Raw genomic sequence first — 20,370 nt, 5'->3', positions numbered from 1 at the left:
CTGGCTGTTTCATACACAAGTCTCACTACAACCTTGCAGTTGCTTCAGAATTTCAATGTAGATTGCATAATTTGGGGTGCCTTGAAAGTTTGCTCTGTCTTCCAGCTTGACCAAAAGTCCTGAGATTTAGAGATGATAAGATCAAAGAGATTGGCTTGGCCTTCTATAAAGTTATTTAAATCTTCTATAAATTCTTCTATAAAGTTATTTAAATGATTTTTCAGCAAGCCTGTGACATGACTATGTCACTCTGATTATCTTCCTAGTCTTAACCAGATTGCACCAGGGGAATACTGTTTGACTTCAGGTAGACTAGCAAGCTCAATGAAAAGTCTTTCTTTTCAAAAGCTAACCTACTTAATTTCAAAGGAATTTCCAAATTCACCCATTTGACCCCATTTAATCATCTATTGCTAAAGACAGATAAAAATTTAAATTCCTAGCTTTGTTCCTGCCAACCACAGGAAGAAGAAGGAAATGCCCACTTCCACCTAGTCTGTGACTTCAGAAATGTGTACGTGTTCCAGAAAGAGAGCACAGTCCAAATCATTTAATGGTTTAAGGCTGGATATTTTGTTGTTTTTTGTTGGTGGTGGGGGTTTTTTGAACAAGGACAAGAACTGAGACATGAAATAACAGCAAATAATGATTGTAGATGTACGTGAGCAGTTGCATTAACTACAAATTGCAGCAATGTACTTATTTTCATTTGCAGAACTAAAATGGCAGGCAAGTGGCCAGAGCTGTATTTTGCTCTTCCTCTGACACCAACAGGAAGAGTCTGAGTTGCATCAGAAGATCTAGCTCACAAGGCATGCTTTCAACTGTATAAAGCAAATCAAGCACAATATAAGCACTGTGGGGTTTTAACTCTGTTTGGAACTAATGGACTTCTCTTCATTTCCTGGTAAATGGCAGCCTACAAGAACTATATGGTATCACAGGATGTGGGTGTCTTAATTTTATCTCCTTTTTGCAGTGTGCTGGTCTCTATTTAGCAAACCAGCTCTCAGCTAGCATTTTAAGCAAGCGCCTTCCCCTTCCCATGGCAAGGCTGCTTGTCAACCCACAAATGAGTAAACTTCCTCACTGAGGTAAGTAAGGTGAATAGCAGCAACATACAAAAATATTAACACTTCAGCCTACCGCATTTGAAAACACAGAATCCTACAAAACTAAATTACCAGAAAGTGCAATTATCCTAATGACTCATCTCTCATTTTTAGCTACAAAGCAGTCCATAAGCAGCCTCTCCAATGACACAAGCCTCAGGGTACATCACAGTACGAGACGGTCATCATCTAACAAATGAGATGGTTTGTGCTTTAACGTCTGTGAGCGTTACTCTACAGAGAAAATCCCGACACTGTCCTGGACTAGGACCATTTGAGTCGCCCAGTACAAACACCTGAAGTACTTTTTTTCTCTCATAGTTTTGCCATTGCTTCTCCAAGCTGGTACATCAGCTAACACACCGAGCCATGACAGACCACCCCCACACCGCTGCCAACAGGGACAAAGAGCTGCACCTTCTCACAGAAGGCCACTGAAGGAATAAATACACCTGTGCAAAATAGATAAGGAAATAGAAATCACTTAAGAAAATGCATACAACCCACTAGCAAAGATTAAAATGTATTTGATATGTGATTCTTTTCAACCATATACCACCCCTAAAAGTGACACTGAAATATTCACCTCAATCCACTTGCTTTTCCCAGCTGGCTACGAATGCAGTTCATCATTGCCAAGAGATGGTTCTCCCAGTCAAGGGCTTTCAGATGGGTTTCAGGATTGCTGTACAGTGCACGCTATTGCCTGAAATACCTATTCACATTTGTGGGTTTGTTCCCTCTCCAGAAACACTTTGTGAGACCTGATTTTGAGAAAATTCATTTCAGCCAAAAGTAAATATACAAGTTCAATAATATTTCTGAAATAAACATATATTTTCCTTCATCTAATCAGCTTCCAGTCAACACAAATTACGACAGCACGGCTACATAGCCTGTTATCCAGTACCCATCCCAGGTGTCTGGTCATACAATCACTTTTCCCCATTGTATTGTTCCTTAAACCTTTATAAGAAACTTTTATCAATGGGACAGCTGTTTGAGAAAGAGATTGGCACTTCAATATTACATGAATGCTTTTTACTACCAGTATTTTCTTTTCCAGCTCTGACTGGAAACAACCTCAATGAAATTAAATTAGCTAATTTTTTATTATTCACTCTCCACAACTTCCTTTGTGTACATGTGCTGGGACTGGCTGGGACAGAGTTCCCTTTCCCCACAGCAGCCCATACAGCGCTGCGCTTTGCTCTTGTGGCCAGAGCAGTGTTGATGGCACACCCATGTTCCGGCTGCTGCTGAGCAGGGCTGGCTCAGCACCAAGGCTCCCTCCCCAATTCCACCCCCAGGGGCCAGTAGTCTAGGGGTGGGCTGGAGGTGAGGAGTGGACACAGTCAGGTCAGCTGCCCTAAACTGACCAGAAGGATATCCCCTACTGTATGATGCCACACAGCAATAAATCCAGGGGAGAAGGGGGGACACCCATTATCAAGGTGTTCCTGAGCAACTGTGATGCGCGCTGAGGTCCTTGCTTCCCAAGAAGCTGCAGTACATCTCTTGCTAATGGGAAGTAGAGATTTTTTTTTCTCCTTTTGCTGCCATACAGACTTTGCTTTTTTTCCTTTCATTAAGCTGCTCCTCATCTCAAACCAGGAGCTTTACTTTTTTCATCATATTTTCTCCCCCTGTCCTTCTGAGGAGAGGGAGAGAGAGAGCAGCTTGGTGGTACTTAGCTGCCCATTGGTTGTTAAACCACCACTGTACAAGCTGGACTAAAGATTTTTAATAGAATCAATGTGTTTTGTTTTGTTTATCTTTTTTTTTTTTTTCTTCTGTGCCATATTACATTCCAAGTATTCTTTAACTAACTACTGAAGGTTCATTGATCTGAAATGCAAAGAGCCACCCTCAAAAAGATGATTTCTGGAGTACACTGACTACCCCACCGAGCTCCACTCTAACAACTGATGTTAATGATAAGGCAGTTGTTTTTTTGGTTTTATTTTAAGTTCATATTCACAAGTCTCTTCAAGAACTTTTGGGTGAACACCACATCGTTCAGTTCTGAAGCTAACTTTCTGAAGACAAGATGCACAAGCTTTATGCAGAGATCTTTCTTGAAAGAAAATCTAGCATCAAGCAAAAAGGCAATAGTCTAGCCCTATACCAACAAATCCAAAAATGCTTCCAAGATTGCAGGTCCAGATCAAGCATACCAGAGAGCAAAGGGTCCATCTGCCATGCCTTGGCTGCTACATGAGGAAGCCTGAACCTGCAGGAGGGAAGGGAACAGTGCCGTGTGCCTGGATGTCCCCCGACAGTCACAGGGCCAGGCCGCAATGAGAAGCTTTGAGCATTTTTTACCTGCAGAAGAGATCCACAGATGTTTACACCTAGACATTTCACATCATATTTCTTATCTACCATACCATTTTTAAGAATTATTTTTTAATTTAATAGTTTGTATTATTACTGAGGTTTTGGAAAAGACTGGTAGCAATAAAAATACTTCAATTTTATAAAAGAAAACAACTGTTTCTCTCTGCTTAACAGATTTATAAATATTAGAAAAAAGAAAGAAAAAAAAAGAAAGATTGATTTCAATGAATTTGCCTGATAGGCAAATCGTACATGCCATTGAAAAGAAGGATATATTTATATAAAGAAATACAGAAAGTTCATTCTGATTAATTATTAGCCTGCTGACAGTACAGAGCTAATGCAACAGACCTGGATGTGTCCTTGTAAGGAAAAAAGTGGCAGGAACTGGATTTTGCAGAATACGAACAACCCTTGTATCTCAAGAGAATCCTCAAAATTCCCCCAGATCTGCGGAATCTGTACATTATGATGTTCAGATCTTTTTTTTTTTTTTTTTCTTTTCTCCTGTACTCTGCAGAAAACTCCTGTCCTAGCTGAGAAATTCTAAGGAATATTTTTACTTCCTCTATTTTTCCACATAGCGAGGCTTCATATGCAAAGAAGACATGGGCCTGGCTGGTGCTCACCATTTCAATTACGTTAATAAATGTATCAAAAGCAATATCAAAAACATTCACTAGTAAGTCTGTAAACACTGGACATTTAAATCGTATTAAATCTAATGCTTTTTAGGCAAAGAATCATCAAAGAACTGAAATTCTGAAAGTGTTTTGGTTTTTATAACAGCAGGCATACGAAAAGCACCTTATTATAAAGACAATACGCGGAGAGCCCAAGCTAGGATCTATTTGCAGTCAAACCGGTATCTTCTTCAGCAACTGCATTGTGAAGCTTCTAAGTGGATTGTGCAGACAAGAAACCAACATCCAACACTTCAAATACTCAGCATCAGGCGCTGTCAGTCATTCCCAGTATTCTTCATTATGAGTGAAATCTCCTGTCTCAGTATGAGAAGAAGTCACACAGATTTGGTTTTGAGTTTGTTTTTGAGCAAAGGCTTTGAAGCACTTTTTGTTCTGAAACATATCATTACAATGAATTTTGTGACAGATCATTTCCCTAACGATCACGTTTCCTGTAGTGAGACTTCTCATCTGTCTCTAAACTGCACCAACACTGCAACCACGTGCACATGGTAACAACTCCCACCTCCAGTGAAAATGCCATTATGTGCACATGGACAGGATGCAGAGATGTGTCACTCTGACCTACAGCACAGATGAGGAGCCTGCTGCACCAGCGTGGCTGAGCTGTTTTGATTTTGCATTTGTTTTACAAGGAGATTAGACAGTAACTTTAATAGAAATCCAGATTGTGAAGAGTTATCATTATAGTCCTGACCATGCTAATTCCTGTTTGCGTTCACCTCCTGCAGTACACAGTAATTCCTGAACATGAAATTTAGTACAGCTGCTAAATGGACTGGTGCTGCAAAATGGCCAGCACTGTTTGCATTACTGCTATTTCCCTGCTCTTAATTTACTCATTTCTCTCTAACTTGCTTATGCTCCAGAACACATACAAGTTACCACTCTTTGATCTTACCCAACTGTCCAAGCAGCACTTTACTTTGTACTTCAATTTAACGCCCCTGCCTGAAAGTAGGCAGAAATTTTCCATTGAAGCTGACAGCAGTGCTCTCTCAGGAAGAGGGATTTACCCTTACATCATTCCCCACCAGCCCTTGCTGATTTTCAGGCTACATTATTGTGTCCACTCTCAACTAGAGTAACAAGTACTTTATGCAGAAGATTACTGAGGATTTCTGCAAGCGTCTGAGGTGATATACACACCCCCTCCCACTTGGCTGACTGACTGCAAGGATTCATTAAATGAATGGATAATTTTGCAAAACAATCAGCGTTGGACTCTACTTTCCTTTTTGTATTTTTCAATATGATTTTTGCTTGTTTGCTACAAAATAGATGACTTAAAAGTTTGAATTTTTAAAAATGCTCTTCTTGTGCCCTCATTTGCCCTCCTCTTTTTGCTTTTTCTTACTCTGCAAAAGTTACAGGATACTTCTTTTTGTCCAGCAACTTCCCAGGTGACACTGTGGACATCAGCTCTCTGTGTCCGATTCCATTTAACCTGGGAATAATGACTTTGATTAACTAATGTGTTTTGAGCTCTGTGTAACTGCAAGATATTTATGAAGGTTCACTGAAGTCCATTTCTGAAGTAGAAATATTTTATATCAACTCCACAAGGTGACAATTTGTGAGGATGAACAGGTGTCCCATGGCTCTTTGTGTTGCATTTCCTCTAATAATTACTGTTTAGCCCAACTCAGTACAATAAACATGCAGTCTGATTGCTGCAAATACATACAATACCTTCTAACGACACAAGCATCTCACAAGCTAATAATGTAATGAAAAATGTTCCATGATTGTCACTGCTGTGTGAATATACATAAGGGATCAAACCTTGTGCATTTAGCCTGACACTGACGTATTTTACCTTCACTGTAAAGAACTCCACTGAAATTGCCTCTTAAATTTAAGGTAGTGAATAACCCTTTGCTTTCTCAGAGGCACAGAACTTAAATAAGTGAAATTGCCAAAGTCTTAGTAACATTTCTCTTAAAGACAAGCTATTTTTTCCTCAGTTAACCTCTCATACATATTATCTGAAAGCTTCTCCAGGTAAGAATTGCAGAAGGGAGACTATAATCATTACAACAATTATTAGTATGAAATAAATGCCTTCCTGACTGGAAAAAGGATGTATTTTTCTTAACTAGATATTTCTTCTTCCTCTTTGCATTCATTCTGCACAATATGTTTACTCCATAGAGAGACATTCTCAGCAACTTCTTCGAGCAGGAATTCCTCCCCCTCCCCTGTAAGAATTGTCTTTAATCTTTAAGTGGAAGAATGATAGTATTCTGCCTACACTTCCTGGAAACTAAGCATAGGTCTGTGTGTCTGCGTTTATCAAATATCCATCAAAGGTCAGGTAATTTTCCATACTCATAGAGAGACAAAGATGCTACCTATCTTGATGAATCAGTTCAAGAGCGTTAGTGTTTGTCCCTCAAAATGAATCTGATTTAATCACTGAGAAAATGAAGGACATTCTTTCCGTAACTTTAGCTGTGCTCAGAATTACAGTCTTTTCATGTCCTTCCACTGTGGGCCCAGATCTTCCCTAGCTCTCAAGTTGGTGACAGGAGACAAGTGACCAAGCAGCAAATCAGTCAGTAAGTAACTAGTTGGAAAGGCTAAGAGCTGGATTTTGGAAAGTATGAGGTCACTAGGGAGCAACAGGTTCCAAGTGCTACCTTGGAGAAAGAAAAATAAATAAATAAATAAATAAAAATGCTTTCTTTGTCCTAGCACTAAAATGTTGGAGCTTAGTTATTACACTTTTATTCTCTTCATTCTAATATATAAAATAGTGATTGTGCCCTCAAAACTTACTTACTCCCTGCATATGAAAGAATTCCACTTATTTCTTAGGGGAAAAAACAAACAAACAAACAAACAAAAAAAAAAAAAACAACCTCTAGTGTTTGTTTTGACACCAGGATTGCAATTATTAGTACAAGGTATCAGTATGTCAGTACATTCATAGTAAGACATTTCAAAGGCTTATAGTTCCAAAACAGGTAGGCGAATTAGGAGCCTAAGTGATCCTCAGGAATTCCAGTATATCCATCAGGAAAGCTTCTGTCAGCTTCAACAACAACAATACAAAGAAACTTGGCAGAAATCAGTTTATGCTGCAAGTATGTTAACCTGATCCAGAGAGGCCAACATATTTTTTAATATTTAATTCTTATTTTGGCATTCCAGCAGTAACACAAAATTTGCTAGATGTCTTCACTTTGAAAGAATTGAAATAGTCAAAAAAAAAAAAAAAAACACTTAAGTTTTTGTTTTTTATCCTCAAACCTCTCTCTTACACCTGAGCAAAGATAACAACTATTTCTGCACAATATTTTGCACCTGTATTCTCTAACATCTTTCAACTTTGCAAGTATTGGTGCTGATTAAATATATAAAAACAAAGGCTAAAACACCAAACATACCAGAGACTGATTTGATTTTTAAACTGTGGTGGTTTTTCTGAAGCATCTTCCTGCTACTTCCATATCAGTTCTACACCCCACTGAATGGGAATCTACTTTGCAATGTTTCAGTCCTTTTTGCAGGAAGCAGGAATACCTCCAAATATTTCAAGTCATTTGTTGAATATGTAACAACAACAAATGCCAATTCCATTTTGATAAACAATAATAGAAAGCAGTACAAAAATGATGAAAACATTAACAATACACAAGTCAGTTTCATTGGTCAAAAATACAATAGAGATAATCACACTCCTCAGAAATAAGTAGAAGACAGCCACCAGCGTGTTGTGCTGGGTCAAGAGGTGCAGGATTGACATCACACTGCTGCCAAGAACTGGATGTGTTACCAGACCTCGCTAGATGTCTTAGCAAAAAAAAAAAAAAAAAAAAAAAACACAACAAAAAAAAACCACCAAATGATCGTCGAAGAGTAGCTATGAGAAAATCTCGATTTGCTTCTTTTACAATATTACCAGAAGGATTTCAACACAGAAATACACTCAATAAAGTTTCAGATAGATGTGACTTTCGCAGACACAATGACTATTTTATACGACAGTCCTACGCACACAAGCTGTTTCAGAAGACATTGTTTGGGAAGCAGTGGCAATTATTCAAGAATTGGCAAATGTCCATTGGTATTGTCTTAGCCTTAGCTTGTAGAGCCTGGGCTCTTTCCCTTTCCCAAAGCCTATGGACATCGCTGAGACCTTTTAGTCGGTGATCACAGGCTGCTCTTTTTGTTCAGCACAGCCCAGAAACACCACAGAGTGTGCCGTGAAGATACCTTCTGCCTGCAGAGTTAATGCTATGCAGGAGCCATGGGACTACAAAAAGAAAAGAGGTCTCATAGCTAAGCAGTAAAATTCTGCTTTAGGTAAGAGGATTATATACCAGCTCACCACAGAATTCTTATATGATGCTACAAAACCTACTTATGCTAAATGTTCCATGCAGCAGCCGTTAATAACCTTTCTGCATTTAACAGGTTCTTATTTTCAGTACACCACCCTACTTTACAGAATTGGTGAGCCTTCAAACCAGCAAATTAACAGAAATGATGCTTTAAGGAGTATACTCCCTGGCAGATCTCAGATTGAGCTTTCTCATTTAATCATCCCGAACTTGGAAATCCATTTTTGTACTGCACTGAGACACAGATGAGGAACACCATTGAAAATCTCAAGGGGAAACTACCATTTCTAGCTGCAGAAAAGGTTTTGAATAGTGAGTCAATAAATATGGCCCAAACTATGCATTGAACAACACAGAAAAATACGTTGTCTGAATATATTTTCATTCTCTACACAGAAAAGCAAATCCTTTAGGGGGAAAACTGTATGATAGTAAAAACTACCATAAGACATACAGAGAAGGCTGAGTCCTGAAAACTGTGAGTGCTTGGCTTTACAACTTTAACATCACTCTGTGTGTGTGAATTTTTATTTTTAAAAACATCTTCCACCCTCCAAAAAACAAAACAGAACACACGCTCAAAAAAATAAAATAAAATAAAATAAAATAAAATAAAATAAAATAAAATAAAATAAAATAAAATAAAATAAAATAAAATAAAATAAAATAAAGTAAAATAAAGTAAAATAAAGTAAAATAAAGTAAAATAAAGTAAAATAAAGTAAAATAAAGTAAAATAAAGTAAAATAAAGTAAAATAAAATAAAATAAAATAAAATAAAATAAAATAAAATAAAATAAAATAAAATAAAATAAAATAAAATAAAATAAAATAAAATAAAATAAAATAAAATAAAAACATGCTATGAGAGGGCACAATAGTACTCTTCCCAGGCTTTATCAGCAAGACTGAGACTTGTATCCATCTCCTTGCTCAGGTCTGCCTCTGGAGTTAGGGGAGTACTGATAGCATTAGCATGTTTTCATCTTCTGTGCAGGACGGTGCTAGAAGACTTTCATCAGTGAGGTGTTTGCTGACAGCAGAAGAGTGGTGAAACTCAGACTTTCGCTGAGTACAACATAGAGACAAACAATTTTTCTTACTTCCTTACTTCTAGTCCTGTATATCTTTACTGGCCTGTCTTTGCTCAAGTCATGTTTTCTATCAAAACAGAGCTATCTCATCTAGTTAGACCCAATTCCTTAGGCTTCTGATTCCTACCGCACACCCGTCTTTTCCCATACCCTGTCTAGGCTCGGATAGCAGTTTTTCAGGTCTTTCCTTTGCTCCTTCCAGCTGCTCTGTTCCCTGCTGCAATCTCAGTCTCAGCATCCAACCTCTTCTCTTAAACCAGTTTCATCACTTAGCTTCATATCTCCTTAGAACTGCTTTCTGAACATTATATGCTTATAACTACAGGGAAAAAGTCTAAAGAAGACAATTACTAATCCACTAACACTGTGAAGATCTGATATCAACCATAACTTAAAAGATTTATCACTCTATCAATCACTGCAGAGCTTTACAAAGGCTGCCATGAAGGTTTTAAGTGATTTTTAAACAGGATGCAGGGCTGTACCTGTTTCCTGCTACCTGTGTTGCACATTGTCACAAAGATAACCTGACATAACAGATAGAGCTCAGATTTTACAGAAAGACAGTATTATTAAGCATATCTTACATCAATTTCATTTGGAAGTCTAGTGATAGCCATATCTTATGATCAGCTGTTTTAATAGCAGCCCCAGCCATTCCAAGCCCTCAGCATTTCACAACAAAATCTTTTTACTCAAACTTGCAGCGATCTAGAACCTCAAAGTCCTTATACCCTGAGGAATTCCAGCTCACAACCAATCTCACACAAACCACCTCTGTGGAGCTCAATAAGTATTTCAAAACTATTCTATAACGCACTACGGCCAAACTTGAATTAATTAGAGGCAATTCCAGAGCTCATGTCCACGAAGTTCACAACATGATATCCAAGAAATATGATGTCATTCTCTGTGCTCCTGAAAGCAACCTCTGTATTTCTTCTTCCTCCATTTTTTTCAAGAGGAAAAATTGTCTTTTTTTTTTTTTCTAATCTAAATAAATATTTAGGGGCAATGACAAGTCAGAATTCATTTAGCTATTGTTGTTACTGTTTATGAGCACTCAGATATAAGAATGCTGAACATAACGTAAAGAATTTTGAAACTGAGCAGACCATGAAATGTGGTCCCTCTTTTTCACATGCAGATGCTATTCACATTAGATAATATATCTACAGAGGATGAGCTGTTACAAGAATTGAGTATCAGAGGGGTGAAATCATATGCTCTCCCAAACAAAAGCGTGAGTGTGTTTGTAACACATCATCCACACATTCTGTTGTTTATTTTTTGTTGTTGACTATTTCACTCACTGGTTAGAGAATACAATTTGTTAATGAAAGGATTAAACAGCTGGAGAAAATAATCATTACAAACAAATCTAGTGCCTTCATATGTGAACTGATTTTGTTATTTCTATCTAGCAAAAAAAAAAAAAGAGCTCCAGAGCAGCAGAAGTTTTTACCTTGGGCTATTTTATCATTCAGAATAATCTGCCATGAAAAAGCTGCATCAGTTGTTGTCACGTAAGGAAGTTGTAAGAGCAAAGTGTGAGAATTGCAATACATGGATTTATGCAGGAGAGTTTGTTCTGGATCCAGGGAATAATTTATTCAGTTATGTGTTCCTCTGAATAAGGTGCTGTACGTTCCTTTCACAGAAAAAGAAATAACATGGGATTGGACAAGGTGTTTGGCTGGGCACATATGCTACTATTGCTTTTTTCCCTCATCTGTCTTTCCTCTGTACCATTCCTTTTCAAGAAATGTCCATGCTGTCCAGAATCAGATCAAACTCTTTGTGGACAAGGCTGTCCTTCATCCTCTGTTAGTACAGCACCTGGCCCAAGAGGAACGCTTGATCACGCCTGAGGTCATTAGCCCTACTATACACAGAGGTCAGACTGTCCCAAACACATACACAAGCAGCTCCCCCCTGACTTTCCAAGTGCTCAGGATTCACAGCTGCAGCAATACTCTCAGAAAAGACTAACTTGCAGCTGCACTCTCATATTTTTCATGTTATCTGAGTGACCAACATGTAGCGGTCTTCTGAAAATCTGAAGCTTTTCTACTATGAAAAAACTGCTCTCAGGTGTTTTGGAACTGACAGTGAAAACCAGGGGTGTCTCCTTCGGGCAGCTTTCTCAGGGAAGCATACAGGAAAGCAGCACTTAAAGTTTAAGGACTTCAGGTAGGTTATATATATGTGTGTGTGTATAATTTTTTTCCTTATTTTAATATAAAGCCAAAGAAATTTCAAAAAAACACAGTATAAACCACAAAGATAAAATAAACCCTGTAACACTGTTAAAAGTTTCAAAGTCTGCCTTTGCAGACTTTCCACTGACGTCACCACTGAGGCAAAACTTAGGTAACCAGCAGTTCTGTTGCGAAGAGAAACCAAGAGCAGCGACTGCAGAGAGAGCAGCTGAAAATGGCGTATCTGACATGCGCTCTACTTTTAACATGTCCTCATTGCTCAGTGGAGAGTGTTTTTTAGAAGCTGTGGTTTGCAGGCAATCTTTCCCTTGCCATTTAAGGCACACTCCTGCAATGATAATACACTTGTTGATGTCTCGAGCAGAATTACTCACACATAAACAGCTCTCTTCCCAATATTAAAACACAAACTAAACACAGCTACTTGTGGATCTCACATTCATCTGCTTGAACTGCGTCCCTCATGTTCAGCACAATTCCACTGCAAAGCTTCGTAACTCAGAGCTATTTTGTCATTCTGCTCTCTAAGTATATATCAGCTCAAGTGGACACTAGGTTAAGCACTAATTAATTCCTAATGTTTTCTCAGAGTGACAATGAGTGCATTGTGTGGCTCCTAGAAACGTTTATTTCTGTGTCCTTTGATTAGCAGACCAGAGCTGCAAAACCAGCAATGCTACTGTCGCACTATGCCACCGATTCGCACTAATGTGTAATTCTTACTGCTATTTCACGTCTTTCCCCAAACCTCAACCACATTTCATACTCCAGACTAGAACACCAGACTGCAGGTGTGGAGGATGTAGAAAAGTCTTTCAGTTCTGTTGAGCCAGCACAGTTGAGCACAGAAGCATTAATGAAACTGCAAACAAGGCCAAACCGTTTCATGTACATACTGGGCAGATTCAAGTATCCTAAATGTGATCTCTCTGCTCGCATACCCAGATACATTGTGCAGTCATACAAATTCACACACATGGGAAATATTGCTGGGATGGGGGAGCTTGTGTACTGCTTACAAGAAACCTAGGGCAATATTCTATCACTGCTATCAAGAACCTAGTAAGAAATTTGCCTACCATTTAAAATATAAATGATTTATTATCATTTGAATGCTTCCAAGAGTATGAATAGAGAAATCCTCCAGATACTCTAACGAAACCTCATTAAAACAAAAGATTTATCTAATGCATGCATGTGATTCTGTTTGTGTTTTAAGGTATCTGAGGTGTATCTCAAGAAGATAAATTGAATTGCAGCAATATTGGCCATCTTCCCTTCTGTTTTGTGAGCCTACGATTTTAAATGGATTCAGCTTGGCCAGCACTTCTCTAGGAGAGTTATATTTATAAATGTTACGACTACAACTTCTAAAACACCTAGATTGCTAGAAAGGCTCAGTATAGTATTCACCCCTAAGTGGGGAGGATGCTTTGTAAGGTGAAGCCTTTTGCAACTCTGGTGCATGTGGCACATGTTGATCTCACCTCATCTGCAGACAATGGAAGTAAAAAGCTGGCAGCTCTGTTTCTGTCTCTCAAGGGCTCACTGAATTCAGTTCTTTCACCCAGCAATGGTTAAAATGGAGACTACATTAGACATGATTGCATTTTAGAGAATTTCAGATTGGCTGACATTAAGCACAGTATGGGTTGCTCTTATTTAGCACAAAAGTATCAACTCCCTGTTGACAACACCTGTGCTCTAGAATGGAGAACAGATCAGAGCTTTATGCAGAAGTCATTTGTTTCATGCTTTTCATTTTCATTGCTCAGATACACTACTCAAAATATTCTAATGCACTCTGAAGTTTATTCAGATTAATTTGGGGTAACTTACAGGCTGCAAAGGACAAGCATCCCTCTGAATATTTAAGGAATTATGACTTTGTATGTTGTAATATGATAACCATTAGTACCCTCAACTTTATAGATGATGTAACAGATCTGGAAAAATGAAGACAACACTTCACACCATGAGTTTCTGAGATAGCCAATGATTTCTGTCTCTTACATCTTATTCTAAAAGCTTGAATATGTTCTGCCATTTATCTTACTCTTTTCTCCACCTACATATATTTTAACTCACAAACACCCAGAAACAGTTCAGGAGATAACAACACATTAAATATTCCACTCAGCATTGCCTCAGCAATGCATATGATTAGCTGGAAAGGCTTTACTCGCCATCTCAGCTAAGATTCTGTATTGCACTACATTTCCCTGAGTTAAAATCTGTCAGGTTGTGTAAGAAGTATAAGCTTCATATAATAAAAAGCTATTTGCTTATATGCTGCACAGAAAGCATCTTTGTATGGCTTCATTTTTCTATTAGACACAGACTGATATTTTTTTTTTTTGTCAGGGAAAAAAATACATTTGCAAAGGCAATTAAAAATATTGCTCCATGGTGTCCACATTTTTGCAACAACAACAGAAATTATTCATGCACAACAAAATATACCTCTAGAGCTCTGTGCAGGGCAGTGGGATTATGAATGAATAACAGACAGGTTGTAACAGAAGTCTTTGAAAGTAGAGAATTGAAAACTAAGCAAGCAGGCTACCTGAGGAGGCACTGACACTGAGGGAATAAGTGGAAGAACATTTGTGGAAGTACTGCAAAGCAGCAGCATAAAAGAACAGAAAAGGAGCGGATTCCGTTAGCTATCTGCAGAGCTATGGATAATATGTGCTGGCACTGCTCACAGCTAGGTTCTAAAATCCTGGCACTGAGGGCCCCAAGCTGCTTTACTTGAAACAGAAGGAAGCCTGGAAATAGATAAAATGCTGTAAATGTTACTGAAACCCCATTGAACATGATCTGTTTACAAGTGTATGGATAGCCTGGAAATGTATCAGGACACACAGTGCAGCAGTCTGAGAACAGTTAAGTTGCAGGAGGAAAATTAAAAATAAAAAAAAAAAAAAAGGAGAAAAAAAAAAAAAAAAGCTTTCACTACTGTTTAGATTACTTTAATCTCGATATTTACAAGGGGAAGTCAGTATTGCCAATTTGAGACTTTTTACCAGTGATGGCAAAGAAGGAATTCAGGGCCTAATCTTTGCCTTGAAGAGAGTAGACAATTACCTCCCAAAACATTTTGATGTTCTGTACTTCATAAGTTTGCCTAAAAGAAATAATTGTTTGATTTCTAGTTATATACAATTAAAGATGAATAAACACAAACAACTGACAACTCCACACAATGGGAAAACTGCAGAGCTCAGGGACAACCACTGCTTCCCAGGCAGGGCTGCCAGTCCCAACCTCAGCAGCCAGCTCAAGGATGCTGCAGTCCTGAGAAGCCCACGGGCATCCTGTTCAACCCTAGCGAGTCTGTTAACGTGTTAACGTTCCCAAGAACACACAGCGGTTCTTGCTAGGGTTTGAAAGGCACTCACACGCTAGCAAGCCTTGCCCAGCACATGACACCTTCCCACATTGCCTCTTTGCACAGCTGTCTTGGGTATCATTGCTGCAGCCACCCCAGTGCGCTGCGGTCTTCACCCCCAGGGCCAGCAGCCGGGGAGGAACAGACACCACAGCTAGGGGGAGAGGCAGCAGCAAGCCTCGGGGTGTGTGTGTTCTGCAAAATGCAGGGTAATACGGAGACACCTGAGCTAATGCTAAACAAGGTAGTTAAATGAGTATGAAGAAAAGTCACACCAACACAGCAGACAGCTCAGTGTTGGTTAATTTGCTCTGCCTGCCTGGTTGGCCAGATATATGCCTGTTAATAGTAACTCTTTGAAGTAGACCAAGAATATAAACAGAGGACAAAATATTTTCATGGCCTGCTGTTCTCCTTTGCTTGCTTCCAGAAGGGTACAGAGCATGCCACAATGCATCTGCACAGAAAAGAGAACAGGATAATTTTCATGCGCCACACAGAACACGTTCACAGTTTCAGTGTGGAGGTTGCCTACTTGTTTAACGCGCACACACACTCTCAGGGAGGCAGTCAGCTTTGCAGATAGGTCACTGAAGTCAGACAAACATAGCTTGATTCCTAATACAAGAAATATTTTGAAAAGTCACTTCATCCTGTTTCCTCCTTCATGCCTCGTTATATACATGATTTGTCTAACCCATTCACTATTGATATGTTATTCAGAATCAAAACATATAAATTTATGTTCACCAAAGAAAAACTAAAACTAGACGAAATGGTTCCAATACACCCTGCCACTGAGAGCAGGATTTTCTCTAGAATGAGTCTCTGCCTGGCAGCTTTGTGGCTTTACGTTTACAGTGGTAAAACATTCTCTCTATGTTGATACACTAATGTAAGTGAATACAGAATGACTAGCAAACACCATTGCCACACTATGTAAGAAAGACCCATTAGCTTTGAACCGTTATCTCTTGCCCTAACTACAGTTATCAATCAACATCCCACAACAACGCAGCCATCAGCTTATTCTGTTTGTGTAGGATCAGCTGAACAGGTGAAGAAAAATTACACATTTGGTCAAAGTCTGGAGCTAATTCTTGCCCAGAAACCACGTAGCCATGTTGGTGTGGTACTGTGCTCAGACTAACATGAGCATCCTGTTAATGATGAACTCCACCATGAGTGGAGTTCATCGTAACTCATAATGAGAACTCCACCATAATCAGAGTGGCTTCCAGTTTAGAGCTGGCTTGCATCTGAGGCAGCCCAGGAAGTGAGCAGGACTGCCTGCAGCTCCCTGCAGACACCAACTCTTGATCTTGAAGCAAGTATTTGAAGCGTGCAAGATATGAAAAGCAAGTAATTTGTTTCAAATTATTAACAGGTCCCTGTCCACAGGACTCTGAGATATGTATTTCAGAAAGCCTCAAGTTCACCACTGAAATAAAGAATACGATACAGTCCTAGAGGGAACGTGCAGTGGGGTGCCTCTAAGAGGAAAACCTCAGAGGGGGTGTTGTGGAGACACCGGACTTCACTTTCTTTTACCCTAATGCCTATCCTCCTGCCTGCACAATTCCCCTCATCCTTTACTGGACACAGAAAACGAGCCAATATTACAAAGTTCTGCCACTTGAAAAGTAGATCTGCCAGACACTTTCCAAAGGAATAGACCTTTTCACAGAAAGTCAGAACCATAGCATGATCTATACAGAAGCTGACGGCTGTGCAAAGAAAACATAACACTTCTAGGTGGAAACCTCCACAGCTGAGAACAGAGACTCCATGGCCTCAGATTTCTGCATGCCCACTGAAGCTCGATACATTTTACTTGGAGAATAAAAAAGTCACATCGAAAACTACCAAGCAATTTTTTAACTTCCTGAAATAAAGGAAGTGGCACAGCAGTGGGCGAAGCTTTCTGAAAGCTGCCAAATTGCTAATACTTTTGTGGGGGAGAAACCTAAATTAAGAAGCTAATGGGAAAAAAGTGCAAGTCCTGCAAGCATTTATTTTGCTTTCTTTATTATTATTATTATTTAATGGGAATAAAGGATTTTTTAATTGTTGTTTTGATTGTTTTGTTCTGCTGTCGTTGTTGCAAAGACAACACTGTTGTTGCATTGCATCAGTTATGTTAGCACGACTTTTTTGAAAAGCAAGTCAGCTTAGATATTTGAAAGTATTATATTATCAATTTCCCACTGAAGATTTCAAAGAAGCATGCAGCTGTCTGCTGAAGATTTTCAGAAAGCTAGCTATGCCAAGCAGGTGAAGATGAAAGACTAATGAACAGTGCACAAAGCGCTGATGAGTTTAGTGAAACACTTCAGCAATGCAAACGCTTACAATGCTCTCTGAGTAAATACTAATACAAAAACGAGTCCCAAAGCACACCCAACTCTTACTAATAAGTGACTGAAAATTGTTCTTGCCATAAAACCAAAGCCTACGCCAACATTTCCTAACATTTATCCTCCAATAACAAATTCCTGTGGAGAAGACTGCACAACAGTCCCTAGCCACCACGCAGAGTAATCTATGCAGCAAAGCTGAGATAATGCTTCTGGCTCCCTGATGGAAGAATCAGCCTCTCTGAGACACCTGCTCTGACCCTTCCCACTCTGACCATTATTTATATAAAGGGGTCCCACATCAAAATTCAATGAAATTAGGAAGTTATGCAGATGGGTCATAAATGTAAAGTGTAATACCAGACAGAAGGAGAGGAGCTCTGTGTTCTCACAAGTGCATGTGCCAAACTGCGCGGAGAAAACAAGGTCTGTGAGGTTGAGTACTTGACATTGTAGCATCAAACTGTTAATTGCTTTAAGTGTCCTAATGTAATGAAGAGTTAAAACATCATTTCTTTGATGCTCTTCGTTAAAAAAAAAAAAAAAAAAAAAAACCACAGAGGAACTCACTAAAGCTAGACTGCTGTGTGCAGACCAAGAAAATAATTACTATTTGAAATAAAATACCACTAACCCTCTTTAAGTCTTCCAGCCCTCTCTGTTAGCTAACACATCAACTGACTGTGGAGGTAGCTGTGAGAGAGCAGACACTAACCTGCTCTTCCTGAAGAAAAGGAACCAGTGGGAAGTCTTAGAAAAAGACTTAAAAAATAGAAAGTAGGACAGAAGATTCAGAAAAAAAGAAAAAGAAAAAGAAAAAGAAAAAGAAAAAGAAAAAGAAAAAGAAAAAGAAAAAGAAAAAGAAAAAGAAAAAGAAAAAGAAAAAGAAAAAGAAAAAGAAAAAGAAAAAGAAAAAGAAAAAAAGAAAAGAAAGAAAAAAAAAAAGAAAAAAAAAGAAAAAGAACTTCACGCTTTTCCTTTACTGTTGGCATTCACTTTTCTTATAATGTAATCTACTAACCAGATTTATTCAGCGCTGGTTTTCTTCAGGGACTCTGAAGGATAAGGAGACTAATGCTTGGACTTTAAAGCTCTTCTTTGCTAGTTATCATCTAAAGGCAGATAATTTTCCTGCTCACATCACTATAAACCTGGAGTTTTTACAGTGACATGATAATAAGAACCATACATACGCATGTGAGAAGAGGTTTCAGTGCTGCATATAATCTACTACCATTTCGGAATACATGTTATTAGCCACTTTTAAGGCAAACATTACTTAAGGGAAAAAAAGCCCTTTGTGTCTGCTATAATCCCTAATTTCTTTAACTAACTAAACTGATGGCAGGTACATGAATATAAAATACTATACATTCTTTTTACAAAAATGTCTTCTTAAACATAGGTCCATAAAGTTATTATCTTTATATAGAGTACTACCTCAAAATTAACTGCTTTTCTTGCTACTTACAGTATCTGTGACAAATTCACCTGCAGTGGCCTAATATCCATATCTACAATTCTGAAAGTTTTTTAAGAAGCAATTTTTAAAAACTAATTAATTATAAAAGTAATTTCCTGGATATAGAAATTAACTTACAATGGTTGAGATTTTTTTCTTAACCCCACTGCAGTACAAATCAAAATTTGAGGAACCACAGATAGACTCTAAGATCAGGGAACAGCTTAAATGGATGGGAACATTTTTTTATTTTTATTTTTTTTTAAGATTTTAAACACAGAAGACAAAGTACTGCATTGTGAAATGAAAACAAACATAAAGGTTATATTGAACACATTCACCTAAGAGATCTCTTTTAAATGCAACTACAAATCTTTTTTAAGTTGTTCTTAAAAAATCACGAATGAAATGACCACACAGAAGACATTTTAGCCGTGTACGTTATGCATCGATCTTCTTGATCCAGGTTCGGACACCACTGCAAATAATTGCATTCTAGTTGCTGAATAAAGAACTTATTTCTCCACTTTACAAAGTTTTGAATCTGTTTTAGTTCTACAGAGGACATTATGGGATCAAAATTAGAGAATGAAGTATGAGTTGCTACCTACCTTTGACAAAAGCATCCTGACACAGGAGGGCAACGCCAAACGCCAAGAGCTTAAGCCACAAAAACATGGTTATTTCTGGAAATCAGGCGTATCCTTATGAAGCAGCATGTGTCTCTCACTGGAAAGCAAAATAAGAGTTATCTGTCTGCAAAATAATTTCTCAGCAAAACTTGAACCAAAAAGGAGAGTAACCAGGCACATACATTATACTGCCTGCTTATCTGTGAAGGAGTCGCTTCCTCTGTTACCCCCAAACTAACCACTCACAAACTTGCTATGCAGTTTAGTGATGTCAGAGACAACTACTTCTTCAAAAAAAATTCTTTCAGTTTCCAGGAAGTCAACAGGGTTTTTCTTAAGTTGCTGCAGTAATGCTCAGCTTCCTTAATTCGAGTGAAACAGGTTGTTTTCAGCCATTTCTACTGAGGGAATAACAAGACTTAACTTTTCAAAGGACTGGACCCAACAAGCAGTCAGTCATTCTTTTTCTTTGTATTCACTTTTCTACTGTATGCATTTCATTGAGACCTCTCATTTGTGGACTCTTGAGATTTCTGTTGAAAGAAAGAGAAACCCAAACAATTGGTGAATAAAACCTTTTCTCTGGCAACAGGCCTTCATAAAAACATATATTTCTGAATCTTTCTGCAAGAATGCAGTTCTAGGCATGACAGTAATACCCAACAAATGGATAGAGGTCATCTAATTCTGCTTTCTGAGAT

General features: G+C 38.4%; 1 protein-coding gene across 13 annotated transcripts in view; it reads right to left on the bottom strand.

Moving 5' to 3' along the window:
• Positions 1-19,992, bottom strand: part of PTPRC (protein tyrosine phosphatase receptor type C) — a 63,801-nt gene extending 43,809 nt beyond the window's left edge. For all 13 annotated transcript variants that reach the window (XM_068690075.1, XM_068690079.1, XM_068690081.1 and 10 more), the window contains exons 1-2: positions 19,852-19,992; positions 19,649-19,766 (exon numbers count right to left, since the gene is read on the bottom strand). In XM_068690075.1, the coding sequence (XP_068546176.1) occupies positions 19,649-19,715 (67 nt within the window). In that variant the 5' untranslated portion in view covers positions 19,716-19,766; positions 19,852-19,992. The remainder of the gene's footprint in view (positions 1-19,648; positions 19,767-19,851) is intronic.
• Between the last annotated feature and the right edge of the window lie 378 nt (positions 19,993-20,370).

This window comes from Anas acuta, chromosome 8 (assembly GCF_963932015.1).
Source record: "Anas acuta chromosome 8, bAnaAcu1.1, whole genome shotgun sequence".
Classification (NCBI taxonomy): domain Eukaryota; kingdom Metazoa; phylum Chordata; class Aves; order Anseriformes; family Anatidae; genus Anas; species Anas acuta.
The sequence above is the reverse complement of the archived record's forward strand: the minus strand, read 5'-3'. Positions and strand labels throughout refer to the sequence as shown.